The 15,337-nt window shown below is 36.5% G+C and overlaps 1 protein-coding gene across 5 annotated transcripts in view; it reads left to right on the forward strand.

Moving 5' to 3' along the window:
* magu (SPARC related modular calcium binding-like protein magu) overlaps nt 1-15,337 on the forward strand; it is a 41,389-nt gene that overhangs the window by 23,710 nt on the left and 2,342 nt on the right. For 2 of the 5 annotated variants that reach the window (XM_073074988.1, XM_073074991.1), the window contains exons 4-10: nt 5,917-5,970; nt 6,625-6,830; nt 8,158-8,284; nt 11,123-11,221; nt 13,447-13,553; nt 14,273-14,465; nt 15,225-15,318. In XM_073074988.1, coding sequence (XP_072931089.1) covers nt 5,917-5,970; nt 6,625-6,830; nt 8,158-8,284; nt 11,123-11,221; nt 13,447-13,553; nt 14,273-14,465; nt 15,225-15,318 — 880 coding nt within the window. The remainder of the gene's footprint in view (nt 1-5,916; nt 5,971-6,624; nt 6,831-8,157; nt 8,285-11,122; nt 11,222-13,446; nt 13,554-14,272; nt 14,466-15,224; nt 15,319-15,337) is intronic. The other 3 variants (XM_073074989.1, XM_073074992.1, XM_073074993.1) reach the window with 2 other exon arrangements.

Below are 15,337 nucleotides of genomic sequence, written 5' to 3' on the forward strand. Positions count from 1 at the left end.
AACTACTAGTCATAATTCAAAAAAATGTTGTCATAGTCTTGACGTGCAACGTTTGATTTTGAATTACTTACATAAACGCTTTCTACACTCACAGCCCCACACTAGGATTCCCTGTGTCGTGGGTGCCATGGACACACATAGTCAGACCATAACAAAATGTTCAAGCATTTTTATTACACGTTGTGAACCCATTATTGTCCCATTGCTAGACACGAGTTTCCTCTCAGAGTGAGACTTTGGGGTTTTAGAGTCATAGGCCACCGCCAGAAGCTAGTGTGAATTTAAAGACTTCACGCATCCTTCAGGGGCCTACCACCATCTTCTAAAAACCATCATAGTTCAGGAAAATTTTATTTCAATATTGTATAAACATTATTTTGTTTCGTACCATGACCTCCTTAAAACATTATTTTCAATGTATGATTAAAATAATATTGTTTTAAGAGACGGTAGTAACCCCCCAGAACTTCTCTTAAGCGTGTATGTTTTTCCACGGTATTTTCCTTCACATTCTTAAAATAAAGTAAGTGATTATTGACTCCTATTACAAACAACTTTTAAAAACATAAAAAACTAGATATCCTAATAATTGTTATAGATATCTAAATAGCTTTTTATCTAATGAATGGATAGAGCACATTTTAAGGTAGGATTGACGAACGTGGTAGAACCCTTTGTGGTTCGACTCCAGCGGCACCACCTCTAAACCTATGTGTGCCATTGAGTGCCTTATAACAGCAGTGTTAAGCGCTGCTGTGTTCTGGTTTGAAGGGTGTGGTAAGGGAGATATACTTATTCGAGGCGTTCCAGCTTAGTCCTCAGGGGTAGCGGCGTATTTGTGGTCGACCTCAGGTAGGAATATCTAATCCTATCTGGGGTTGATTACAGATGTCCATGGGCGGCAGTAGCCACTTACCATCAGGTGGACTGCATGCTCGTCTCCTACTTCCGTATTATAAAAAACGGATAGGATGATACAGCTATTTCTTGTAACTCCTTATTCGAGAGGGTCAAGGAGTATAGGAAATTGCAATTCTTTCTTATGAATCAGACGCCTTAAATAAAATTCAGCATAGTTCAAGTGGCTGTTAGACCAACGTAGCCGGAACTTAATCGCATATCTTTGATCTTTCTCATGGTCTTTATTTAACGAGGTTTAAAACTGTTTGCTAAATGAAATACAAATTTTATGACTTGAAATAAATTGATAGTGAATGATTGAATTGATAAATGCAATACAATTTCCAAATCACATTTTATGCTTTGACATGAAGTCAGTACATTTTTAATATGTAGGGTGCGTGTGTGACTATGTAGGCAGCCATAGCCTAGTGGTTGAAACTTGGCCTCTCAATCGTGGGGTCCGAGGTTCAAATCCCACGCGCACCTTTTTTTTCAGTTATGTGCGTGGTAAAATTATTACTTTTTGTAACAGTAAACGAAATCATCGTCAGGCAACCTACACGCCTCAGAGTTCTAAAAAAGTTCTCAAAGTCGTGTGAAGTCAATATTCAACAAATTTTGTTAAAATATTATTTCTACAAATTGACATTAATCGTAAAATGATACAAAATGATTTATAAAGAACAAAATTAAAGTAATAAAAGAAAAAAAATGCAATAATATAAAAGGCTAGAATATATTTAAAACAGAAGAACGAATTCAAAAGAAAAAGATAAAAATTTAAACAAAAATACGAATTAGGACAGTGTATGCTCTCGGGTGGAATCGAACCACCGACCTCTCGACTATATAGCCGAACGCGCTAGCCATTGCGCCACGAGAGCTCAAGTTTTGAGGGCGAAATTTTGCTACAGTTAGCATTCTGTTAACTGTCTACAAATATTGATTGTGTGTTTACTGTAGAACTTTAATTATATGGGTACCAGGACTACCAGGCGTGAATATATTACACTTTAATATGTACATTTTAATATGTATATATACACATTTTTATATTTTTTAATCATAATAAACATTAAGATTGTTTGAATTATCTATATGGTAAGTAAATAGGTAAGTTAACGGGTATTTTTACCATACACATGCCACTTGTAAACATTTAAATAATTCTCACCAAATACGTACGGATATAGTACTAGCAATAACCTGCGACTTCGTTTGCAGAGTTTTTTAACATGAGAGTTTTTAGAAGTTATAATAGTCCTATATTCTGGTTCGACGGTGGCGGTACCATCAGTGTTTCGTATATATGGATGTTATGAAGATGTGCCTGTGACTGATAAGATCAATTTTAACTTAGTTTACTAAAACATAGACCTTATCCAATTCTACATTATACAAAAACATGCTAGTATCATCACTTCAGAAAAAAATGTTTTCTTCGCTATGTCGCTGGCTTATTTTTGTCATGAAGTAAAGTATTTAAATTTGACCCTGCAAACGAAATTTGTGGATATAATATTTGTAGGGCTCCGGGGCTCGCAGCGATGCTTAGGTGAAGGCTTGTCGAATTAAATCGAGGTTTTATTACTTATTTTGGGAATCGGAGAAAAACAACGTTCTTTTCTTTCTTGAGTAGTGAAGTAGTCACATATATTTTCTTTTTAAAAATACAAATAAAGTATAAAAAAGGTAAAAATATATAAAAACCTATTTCTATTTTCAGCCAGCAGCCTGCATCGCCAACAATATTCTTAGAATATTTGTAATAAGCAAGTCAAAATATATACAAAAAGATTAATCGGAAATATGGACTTTATGACACTACACACTTACACAGCTTCAGCCAACAATTCTCTCTTATTATACTCGTAAATACTATAAAGGGGAAAGTTTGCGTGAATGGATGGAAGTATGTACAGTCCATGTACGTACTCCAGGGTCTCATTTTCGGGTTATTAAACTAAAAGTGTTGTTCCCAGTAAGTCACTGCTTAGTTCTGTTCAGGAATTGAAATTTTGACTAAAGCTATCTATTGCTTTTGATTTTCGTTATAGGCGTCATATATTACATTTTTCAAGCGCGGGTGAAACCGCGTTCAAAACAAACAGCAAGATGTACCTACCTGTACTCTTAGTATGAGTTTTTACGATTTTAAAACAATGACTGTTTTTGTATTTGTTTACGTATTTTCCATACATTTCCAATCAGTCCTGATACAGTTCGCTAGGGGCGCTGATTGGAAATGTATGAGCAAATACGTAAACATATACAAAAAACACATAGTAAATGTACGGTAGCAAGAGGTTTTGGTAGATACGTCGGTACATGTTATATGTTAAGTGCAGCCTAGGACCTTTGTCTCGATCTTTATTAATGTTAATATGATAACCTATTCCTTACAATACCTACACATTATTAAGTAAAATACACACCATTCTTAGTGTGAAACAATTCACTGTTTTGGCGAAAGGGGTTAAGTTGAATATCTTACTCGTCAGGAACTATAGATCTTCGATCAGCTTCTACTACAACCCCTGACGGGTTACTACCATCTCTTAACACAATTATTTTAATCATATTTTTACTTTTTTGGCAGGAAATTTAACTATTTAAGCAAAATTTGACAATTTCAGTTGATTTTATACAATGGATGACCGAAAAAATAATAAGGGTTTAAGTTTGTTCAACTGTGTATGACGGAATATTTTACTGTTTTAAGGAAGAAATAAAACTTTCCTGAACTATAATGGTTTTTAAAAGATGGTGGTAGGCCCCCTGATGTGTAGACAATTGCTTTTATTTTACCATTTACCCTATTTCCCATGGCGGCAATTACCCACTACGTACTGTCAGGTACTACTTTCCAACTTCAATCTAATCTAAATCTAAATATAGTATATAAAATGCTAATGTTAGTACGTAAATTCACAGTTTTTCTATCATCCGCACTGCTAGTTTTGTATAAAAAGTTATAGTAGTAGTAGTAAGTCATAAAAAGTGATATGTGGTGCTTTATTTCTAAGGTTTATTAAAATATTTAGCGACTTCATACCCTCCGTTCTTTCTAATGTATATTTAATTATATTAGAACTAAGAAATCCATTGAATATTTCTACAGAAAACCTGTTTTAGTAAAGAGTAAACCAGAAATATTTTGCTTCTTTTAAGTAATGTACAATATTTAAAAATAATTTGGATTGTAAAAAGGGATTAGATTATGCTTTACAAACTACCAAAAACAAATTGTGTCGTTTCCCTCATAAATACTTCAGAAATCGTGATCGGGAGTGATATTATTAATAGCATATCAAATTGGCTTATCTATCCAGGTTGGCGGTAACGTAGTCCGAGAGCCTGCCGCGTGGTTTCAGCTTCCATTTGATTTTTAATAAAATGTTATTTGCATTTTAAATTCATTATACCAGTTACAAAACATTTAACCCTTTTTAACCGACTTCAAAACGAAAGGTTCTATATTCGAGCGCTACGTATATGTAAACTTCTATGTCCGCGATTTTCTCAAAAAACTAACGATACAATTTGGAAGGGGTTTTGGTTGTTGAAAGCTTATTATAAGATGGAAGTAGCAAACGAATATGCAGTCCATCTGATAGTAAGTGGTCACTGCCGCCCACGGACATGCGTAACTAACTTAATATTGAACAGAAATTCAAATTAAAACTACTACATATTTTTTTTTGTTTTCCTCTAAATAACATTTATTGCGAATCTTTATTAATAACACACAATTAATAATAGATCGTCCCGTAATTGCCGTAGCCGTAATGCACTAGTATTATAATATATGAATAAAAATAGGTAAACATACAAATCACGCAGCCGGGTCTTAGCCTATTATAAATTTATTTAATTGAGACGTTATTTGTCTCGTGAATATTTATCAGAAATGTACCACTAACAGTAATCCTTTATTATTTATTATAATAAATACAAAACAATGCTCACATTTACTTAAAGTAATTATACTAGAGATTAACTTCTTATTTAACCACTTTACCTGTCATATTGATCAATAAATTAATTATTTGCTAAAGCGCCTAATTTCATTTAATTAATTTCGTGTATCACATAGTTACATATATTCCAATTGTAATGGTTTTGGAAACCTGGGTGGTTCGACTTCGGAGGCACCACCGCCACACCTTTTTTACCTAATAACAACAGTGTTAATTGCTACCGTGTTCTGGTTTGAAGGGATACCTATCCTTATTCGAGGCATTCCAACTTAGTCCTGAAGAGAAGCAACGTATATGGCCGACCTTAGGTGGGAGTATTATCTTAGAAATGAATCACGTCGCCATAGCAAAATGTATGACCTGCTCGCAACAACTTCCGAGTCATACTTTTCCGAGGCCTTCCAGCTTAGTCCTCAGGGTTTGCAGCGCATCTGTGGCTGACCTCAGGTAGGAATATCTGATCCTATCTGTGGTTGATTACATATGTCCATGAGCGGCAGTAGCCACTTACCATCAGGTGGACAGCATGCTCGTCTGCTAAAATATAAAAAGAAAAAAAATAAGGCGAACTCTATGTTCGTTTGCTACTTGTTTATTATAGAAAGATCCAAAGGATGTATTTAGTTAATAAATGTTTGATTTCTGTGATGACTGTATAATACAGCAGACAACATACCGGTCTGTCATGCTAGGGGTTCCAGATTCGATCTGCGGACAAACAAGTGTTTATGTTATTTGAATCGACATGTGTATTTGCCATTGCGTGTGGCACGGAGACGCGCTAAAACATAATTGATCCTAACAAGGGCGAGTAGGAAAAGTTCTTATAAAAAGTGAAACATTGTAGTCTTTACAAGTTTCAGTAAACACCTAGACTGCTAAAGCGATACCAAGCTTATTTGCCTTTGAATTGGCATCCAACGTAACGCCGTCGAATCTACTGACATGTAAACTGCATTAACATATTTTTGTGCACGTGAATCTTTGTTGTGTAAATGCGATGGTCTTTACGATAACTCCGCGTTTTTTGCAGGTAAATCACACACAAGACGACGCTCCTCTGTACGGGGTCAACGGAACAAAAGAAGTGAGCTCCCAAAATCTACTTAGTTTCCTGTCGCGAGTAATGTGCTATGCAGTTATAACTGGTCTTTTGTGATCGGTTTCAATAGATATTAAAGGCAGACGATGGAGAGATACAGTTGTAACCATTACTCGTGTACCGCTTACCGGATACCAGCTACATAAATAGGCCACTCCTATTTTACGGCATGCGTATATTGTTTTCATATTTTGATTTTTCTCATGTATTTTTGTGTCACTAAAGATTAAAGAAATAAAGAATAAGTATCTACTTCTGAGGCACCACCGCCGCACCTTTTTTAATAATCACAGTGTTAACCGCTGCCTTGTCTGGTTTGAAAGGATATCTATCCTTATTCGAGGCCTTCGTCCTAGTTTAAAATTATCGAAAAACTCAATAAAATATAGATATAGTAATTCTTTTAAACAGTCCTAATTAATTCCTTAATTTAGATGTTTTGGATGATGGTAGCCTGACTCCTAGTATAGTTATGAGCCTGGAATTCACCATAATGTAGGTATTCATTTGAATCACATTTGAATCATTTCACTTATAATCGAGTAATTCGATCCTTAATAAAAATACTGATATTAGGTATCTGATTAATGAGTAAGTTTCTTTTAATAGTAATACTAAGTTTTGCCTTCGTGTATACAGGTTGCACGCGGGTAGATCGTGCTCAATTTAACGGAAATCTTATAAAGATATTCAGTGGAGAGTACGATAGAGCACGGTCTGACACGGGCGGAGCACCCGTGGAGCCCCGAGCCGTGGCTGACTGGAAGTTCAGAGAACTTGACAGGGACAGAAGTGGCTCGCTACAGAAATCCGAATATCGCGGGTTAAGAAGACTTATTAAAAAGGTTTGTTATTTTTACTTTATCTTTTATAAGTAAAGATACTTCGCCGCCTTGAAATCGAACGAAGCCACGAAAAGGCTGTTTTTTTTTTAATTCTTGACAAATAAAAATCATTTTTAGAGAAATATTACGAATAAATACCTAATATAAACTTCGTAGTTTACATAATAAATTAATAAGTATTTCAGATATTTTAGGGACATTTTAGAACGGAGACGTGGCAAATCTTTTTTACCCAACTAGGTACTTCAATTCTCAAAACTGGTTGCATTTTCTTGTTAAGAGTGAGTAATCTTTACTAATCCTTCAATACACGTAACTTTGTCGTTTCTTAAGGATTCTTAGTTACGATTGGATACAAGGATGTGAGTGTAAGATATCAAATAACATATTTTGCATGCCGTAGACAAACAACTAAATTAGTTATTATAGTTCAAGGCCGCTTGATCTTCCAGTTCAAGGTATTTCCGTCATATTTGCATCTCACGTAAATGCCTTATTGTATTCGAAATGCGCTTGATGGACTCGTTGGATGGATGTTTGCTGTCTTTACGTCCTACTTATTGATACGTTAAACACAGTTAAATAACAAAGTCAACCAGTAAAATTCTAGATACGATATACACATTTTTTTGATATTTTCAATTTTGGTTTTAATGCTGATCTATTAACACATTAAAGTATTAGTAGCAATAGAAGGGGCATGGGGAGGAACAGGGTCATCTATGAATAATTCCAATCGGTAATACCCAAGTCTTTCTGAAATATATGCGAAAAGTCAATCAATCCGAAATTGCGCCAGTGTAAAGCGGGATAAAAGTATTTGTATGAAAATCTTGACAATGCCCGTCTTAACTTCATATTAATGTTAAAGTCTCTACAAATAACAAATCCCTTATTTTAATTGGAGAGTTCTTCCATTATCAAACTCCTCATAACGTGCAACTTGGGGTCTATATTCCTTAAAAATCAGGAACTGCACTAGAGATTTCAATAACTCGTTCAGCAGACCGGTTTACGATGTCATTTCGTTATCTATATTGTACAAGCCCGCGGCTTCGCTCGCGTTACGAAGTAATATTTTCATCCCCTATTTTATCCTCTTGGGGGTAGAATTGATCAAAATTCTTTCTTAGCGGATGCCTACGCGTACATCTACCTGCATGCCAAATGTCAGTCCGATCCGTCCAGTGGTTTGAGCTGTGCGTTGATAGATCACTATGTCAGTCAGTCACCTTTGAGTTATATATATTTAGATTATTGATATGTATATGTTATCTCTTTGATTTTATTGCACTATCGTAACTGTATGACCTACCATGGTTACTAGGTGGTGAAACCAAAGCGTTGCGCGAGGGCGTGGGCCCGCGGCTGCGACGGCGACGGCGACGGCGAGATCGCCCGCGCGGAGTGGGCGGGCTGCTTGCTCGCCAACCCGGAGCCGCCTGCACCGGACTGTGAGTACCTTGATAAGCCTTTTATGTATGGCTCATGGCAGTTTGTCCGCCAATTAAGCCAATTAAGTGTCTATACACTGGAGGAGTAAGGAGGATGGGGACAGGAGCGGTTACGAGTTCCCTTGTAGACATTTTAAAAACTTGTAAAATTAGATCAACTTCTTAAGCTGGGAACCTAATTGAACTTTCTACCCCGGGCCTCTACGAGCTTAGTCCGCCACTGCTACTGCATTCCAAGGACCAATGCAAATAGGACAGCGATCCACTAATTCCAAATCATTCAAAAATTGGTCTCAAAATGGCTCAGATGCGTTGTTACTGCTGGAATGATATCCACATGGATGGACATCTCACAGGCCCTCGAAGTCAGTGGCGTGGTGGATTAATCTAGACGTGGATGGAGTCGCATTAGCGAGGCCTTTTTCAGTAAGTAGTTGTTGTCATAGATCTATCTTTCCAATTTGTTCGCAAAGCGACACTGTCAGTGCGGGCTCACGAGCGAAGGGCCGCTCGGTCCATACCTAGTTACACCTCTACTATGGGTTATGGGTACTATGGTAAAATACCTTTAGGTATTTTCCTTAGTATATTAAATCAGAACCCATATTCAAGCCTAACACATACTACTACAACCTATAAGGTTACGAAATAGCCATTTAATCAAAATAATCAAATATGGATGTCGACTGATTTACATAATGGAGCAATCTGTCTCCAGTGGTAACTCCTCAGTGATCAGCTTCAGGTAGAACACCTGCTCTACATAAAGTTGGTAATGGATGTCCAAGACCAGCAGTTGCCTCTTAACATCAAGTGGAATGGAACTGCGTGCTGGTTTGCTATTTCAGGCGTATAAAAATATATACATATCTTTCGCCTAGTATATGTTTCGGTATATTTACCGAAATCGGAAATCTTCTAGAACCCAACATAATATTTGGATGATAAAAGTCAGTTGGATAAAAGATAGCAAACAGATGTAGAACTATTGACTCAAATAAGGGCTAAAACATACACACATCAGATACGTTGTCACATCGGGACATTTTGTGGTGTCGTGTGACGTGGCGACGTTGCGTCGTGGAAATCTTCGACTCCTAACGTTCAATCACGATATCGTGCAAACCATTGTTGTAAGCCTATTTTTTTTTCAAAGTTATTTCCATCATTTATAAATTGAGTATATTCTTGATTCCATCATGAGTGATAGAAATAACTTTGCGAAAATATAACAGGTTTGCAACACCAATTTTGATGATGTGTTTCTCATGATGCACGTCATGAATTTCCACGACAGGAGATCGCAAGGTGCCACGATGCCGTGACGTGACGTGTGATTAGCCGTAATCGACTAAATACACGATAAAAATAGTGTTAATCGAACTGAGGAGAGTCACCACAAATTAAATCGTTGTGGATGGAACGTCATTCGTCGCCGAGATATTGGATAATAATAATAAGCAGTAATATTTATAGCAAGTAAAATCTTAGGCGACTTGTAATATCGATATGATATTATGAAGTAGTCGCAGGGCATAAGCTCCTGCCTAAAGCATAGCATGTTAGCATAAGATTTCTAATTTACGTCTGTTCCTTAGCCGATATATTTGTCTTATCTTTGTTGCGTAAGACGTTGAGCCTAAGTCTGGTAGGTACTGAGTTGAACCCGTGGCCACATCTGTAATTTGGAGGCTTTCAAAATTGGCAAGGCTATATTGTAAAGATAACGACGTGCATGTTATTCAAAAGTGAATGCGACGTTGTATTTTACCATCATCCCATCGAAACACGTGTAGTAACAATCACTAACTCGTGTGGAACGTTGATTATGATTTTGTTTTATAATTTTCTATCAGCATCTCCACTTGTACAGTTATAAGCAACATCTACCAAAGCATTCGGTGTCGTCTGCATTCATGTCATTCTCATATAACACCACGCAAAGCAAAATCTTTTCTGCGTAAAATAAATTCATACGTACCTACCTACTTAACTGCATAACGTACTCGGAGTAGTCTACACTACCATAATCTCACCTGCTGAACAGCTTTTATCACGCCATAATTTGTCTCGTCCAAAGTACCTCCCTACTAAGGTTATCGGTTTCCCGTTTTGTTACTGTCCGTGTGAAAATTTAAACCCTTCTCACGTTTTCGATCAGTAATAACTGAGAAACGTAATACTTCCTCCCTAGCATGATTTACCGAGAATTATAATCCTAGAGCTTTCTAGTGATTTCTCATACTGTTTAATCTTCGCAAATAGGTCAATTGTACGAAACGGAAAGCTGAGTAAAATTTATCATGTAAGCGTAGAATATGAGATAGGAGCATCTAATAGTAAGATCCCGGAGCATGCTACAGTCATCCTGCTATAGTACAAGATGGGCAATTACGCCTACGTGTGAAGGAAGTGAATTTGGGTTTGGCAGTAATAAGAGCCATAAATGCCACCTTGTATGTAGATCTTTTGTACTGTCAATAGTTTTAATGCTTTAGGGTGCTACATAATGACTGTACAAAGATTGCGACCTAAACTAAGATTAAATAAGCAGCTGAAATGTACCAATGTTTAGTTCCAAAAATAAAACAAAGTTTAAAAATACCTACTGAATACCTTTTTTGAGAAGAATAAGTTTGTTATTGCAAATTGATTTGTGGCTTTGTTTTTCGATAGATTGTCGAAGCAAATATGGGATATGTCGATAACTTAAAATGTAGCACAGCAGCTTCACGGATAACAAAATTAAACGAAGAAACTGTACATAACTTAACCGAAAACAGGACGGAAATTAAATAAAAATGCTAACGTATGCGCAAACATAATAATAATATATAGTCTCTCTCCGCTTCTTCATGTCGTTGAACGCAGACGACAGCGGTCCGGAACCAGAGCCCGACTACAATGAGGAGGAGCCCCCGCCGGACCCCAGCGCAGGTGACATTCCCCGTGCATGCATGCATAGAAGGAAGTGTGCATCAACATGTGTACCAGATTTAGGCGGGCGCTAAGTGCATGCTCTTTTAGTAGTAGCAGATTTACAAGGACGCTTCGACGACTGTGTATCCAGGATCTTGGGTTAATGTAAAGATGTTATATATGTATGCATGCAGAGATAATTTTGTATAACGAATCCTTTTAATCAAATCCAAATGCTGATTAAACACAGCATATGTGACTAAAACCCAGAAGTAACAATATCTTAAGAATGCAATAAGACAGCCTTCGACTTGAGCAACATATGCATTAAGATGGATGGATAGAATGGATTTTAAACGCTATAATAATGCATGCATTGCTAACTTCATATGTAGTATCTAACCTTTGTATCATAGAAAAAATCCTTACTAATATTATAAATCTGAAAGTAACTCTGTCTGTCTGTCTGTCTGGTTGCCTTTTCTTCACGCCTAAACCACTGAATCGATTTTAATGAAATTTTGTACAAAGATAGTTTAAAACCCGAGAAAGGACATAGGATAGTTTTTATCCCGGAAATCCCACGGGAAATAGGGGTGGCGATCTAAGATCGATTAATCGGAGAATCGATCTGTCGGACCATAAGAATCAATATTTCGATATTTTAATCGATATTAGTAAGGATTGAATCGTAAACTATGCATTTGATCAAGTGATAATCTTTAGCAAAGTTGTTGTCTATGAGCCCACGAAGGTTTCAGAGTTGGAATGAAGGTACAAATTTTCAGTTTTATGTATGTTAGTATGTTATATTATTTTCTTTTAAACGCGGGCGAAGCCGCGGGCAAAAACTAGTATCTAATAATAAAGACAACAAAATAACTACAAACTTTATTAAATTCAACGGTTTCTTATGTAAAGAGGAAGGAATGCCTTTGAGTGGTCCTCTGACTTAACATTTATTTTGAGGCTCATGTTAACTTAACCGTAGTGGCAGCAGTTAAATATAGATGGTCTTCAAATGGTTTAAAACAATAAACAGATGTATTAGGCACTAACAAGATTCGGTATCACATATGTTTAGGATAATGAAGCTTCCCTAGTTACGGAGAAGGCATGATGACTATCGCTGCGAGATATTTTTCCCTGTAGACTGTAGTACCTTAGCAAATAAGTGCATGCAGGAATAATTTATAAAATAAATCACCACAGGTAGGTACCTATATTTAAGACAGTACAATTTGTTTCGAAAAATACTTTCCTAGGTTCTTATTTTACCAACCAATACAAGATTTTGAAATGTCAAATATTTAATTACGTTTACTATATTTTTAATATATTGCTATAAAAAACCTTCTTATATTTTAGTTTAATACAAACACGTTTGTTGTTCACCTACGTAAAATGTAGAACGATATGTCAAACATCATTTAAATTCATTATGACGAAAACCTGTGCATTGTTGACGCACAAGTAAAAACTCTGGTGGTTATCTAGTTCCACAATCCATTGTAGCTAGCCCTTATCTATGAAACATTGCCAGCAGACGCTTGCTTCGCTTTACTCATGCAACAGTTCATCATCACATAGGCACAATAACATGTAATTAACTGGTAAACTAGTGTGTATAATAACATCTTGATTTATGTGTGCGATATAGCGTTATTTGTTACACTGCATGCTAGGTCAATTCACATTGGCGACGCGGCGACGCTCAATTTAATATGCCGAGATTATATATCCCAGAATTACTTATCTAACACATTTATTTAAACAGAAGTAGGTAACTATGATCCTTGCGGACCTGAAACCTCACGCGACCTCATGGCGTCGTCTCGCAATAAGATATACGGCCAAAGATAAGATGATGCACCTCAACTCCGCGTGTAGTTGCGTTCCATTCAATGTGAACTGACCTTTATACGATATGCAGTATGCACTATGCAGTCATGTACTTACAATGATATATGCTACAGATGGCATCTGTGTTGCGACCTCATACTATATCGTAACAATTGTTGATAAAATCTTTTCGTTTCAGTTCTATTGTAAAGCAAAGACTAACCTTAACTGAATAACAAAATTACTTTAAAATATGCTTGCAGCGATTTAAAAAAATAACAATGTTTTATTTTAAAAATGAGCCCCATTATTATAGCATGATGCGTGCGATGCGAACAGAATTTACCTAAACGTGGTTGAAATTAGGCATACTAATTTGTAAAGGAATATTTTATCGACAGTGTTGCCAGGGATAATGCGGAATTCCTTCGCCCCAGACGGATCGGTCACGCGAGAAGACGAAGCTAACGATTGCCTCACTGACCGACAGGCCGTGCTGGATGAACAGGTATGAAAATTACCACGTTAGTTTCAATATATTCAATTATTATTGATATTAGAATGTTAACAAGGATCCTGTATCTAATAAATTATTGAATTGATACTTCTTAAGTTCCTTCGTTCGGTTAAGTTTGTCTCAAGTTCATGAGGGCGAAAAAAGTCTCACCAGTGTGAGACGATTATTGTAACGGAAACGAATACTCTGAAACATTACATTACGATTATAACATTTAATTATTTATTTAGGAAGTATCTTACACCTAGTTATTGAAATGCAAACCAGACTGTAATTTTACTCGCTTCTGTCTGAGCATAGTTTTACACTGCGCATTTTTTTTGTTTCTGCTTTGCGAAAATCACGCTGGCTTTAAAATCGTCGTATGAAGTATAAAAACACTAAGCTGTGCTAAGAGTACATAGAATTAAAAACACAAATCAAGAATTACGATTGAGATGAATAATGTATATGTATATATGTATTTATATTTTAATACTAAATATAAGCAAGCAATGTTACTGCGAGCTTATCTATGCTGCGAGCGATTTTTTTGTTCATTGAATTAGATTTGTTGAAAAGACACAAAAAGTGGTTTCAACGTATTCTATTTATTCTTCACACACATGTAATTGCTCTGTATGTTAAGCCATATTTTCTTTGTAGACACGAAACGCGTTACATGCTATACAATATGTACGAGTACATTTTATTGTTATGTTTAAATATAGAAAGCTGGTAGCGCGGTATTATACGTGCCGGAGTGTATGGGGGACGGGAGGTATGCGCGCGCGCAGTGCTACCGCTCCACGGGGTACTGTTGGTGCGTGCACCAGGACACCGGCAAGCCCATCCCTGGCTCTTCCGTCAAGGACAGGAGGCCAGACTGTGATGCTGCGCCACAACACGCTAGTCCAATGAGAGGTAAACACACAAGCGGATATTTTTGAAAATTTGTCCCCTTCTATAGGAATAGTACGATCGGATACGCCTTCCGAAGATATATAAGTACATATAGTTTACAAAATAAGTCGAAATTCAGTGAGAAAGGTCCTCCCATTTCTCTGAAATTTTTGTCGCCTTCTTAAACATCATGACTGGTTTAGTGCAAGATTTATTATTTGGGGGAGAACTTGGATCCCTTAGTCATCCCCCCTGGATCAGACAGACAGCGGTAGCATAATAAATGTAATAAAATAACTACCTGAAAATAGACAATGGTTCGAAAATATGTCGATGGCGCCTACAATAACGGTCTCCCTTATCTATAGCATAAAGATAAAGTGCAAGTACCGGTTTTCAACTCTATTTTACAATAAGTGTACTGGAGGTTCATTTTAAATGTAGGTCAATGAAGCCATAAGTTGTCTGGTTGAACAGCAGCAATAGCCAGTCTAATTGCTCTGAATAAAAAATATGGAATCCTTAACCATGTTGATCAAATCTAGAAACCCTTCGCGTGTCTGACTGATATATTATGACTATATTAATCACTGCCCGAGTAATAATGCGCTCCAGCCAATTTAACCCTAACTTCACTTGAAATCAGAAAGACCTTGAGAAAATTTACACGCTTTAGAACTGATCTACAATTTTAATTTTTTTAAAGAACTCGCTGCTATATGGATACTACATAACGATGAGTATCCATGAAGTAAATTAACTATGGTTCTGATTTTTTAGGTTGTCCTGAACCCATGAAGACAATATTTCTACGCGATTTAATGTCCTTTTTCGTTTCCAAGATGACATCATCAAGCAACGGAACAGGCCCGGGGTAAGATCGTCTAAAATAA

Source organism: Epargyreus clarus, unplaced genomic scaffold (assembly GCF_041222505.1).
Source record: "Epargyreus clarus isolate Ecla_fem2 unplaced genomic scaffold, WU_Ecla_fem_2.2 ptg000007l, whole genome shotgun sequence".
NCBI classification, from domain to species: Eukaryota; Metazoa; Arthropoda; class Insecta; order Lepidoptera; family Hesperiidae; genus Epargyreus; species Epargyreus clarus.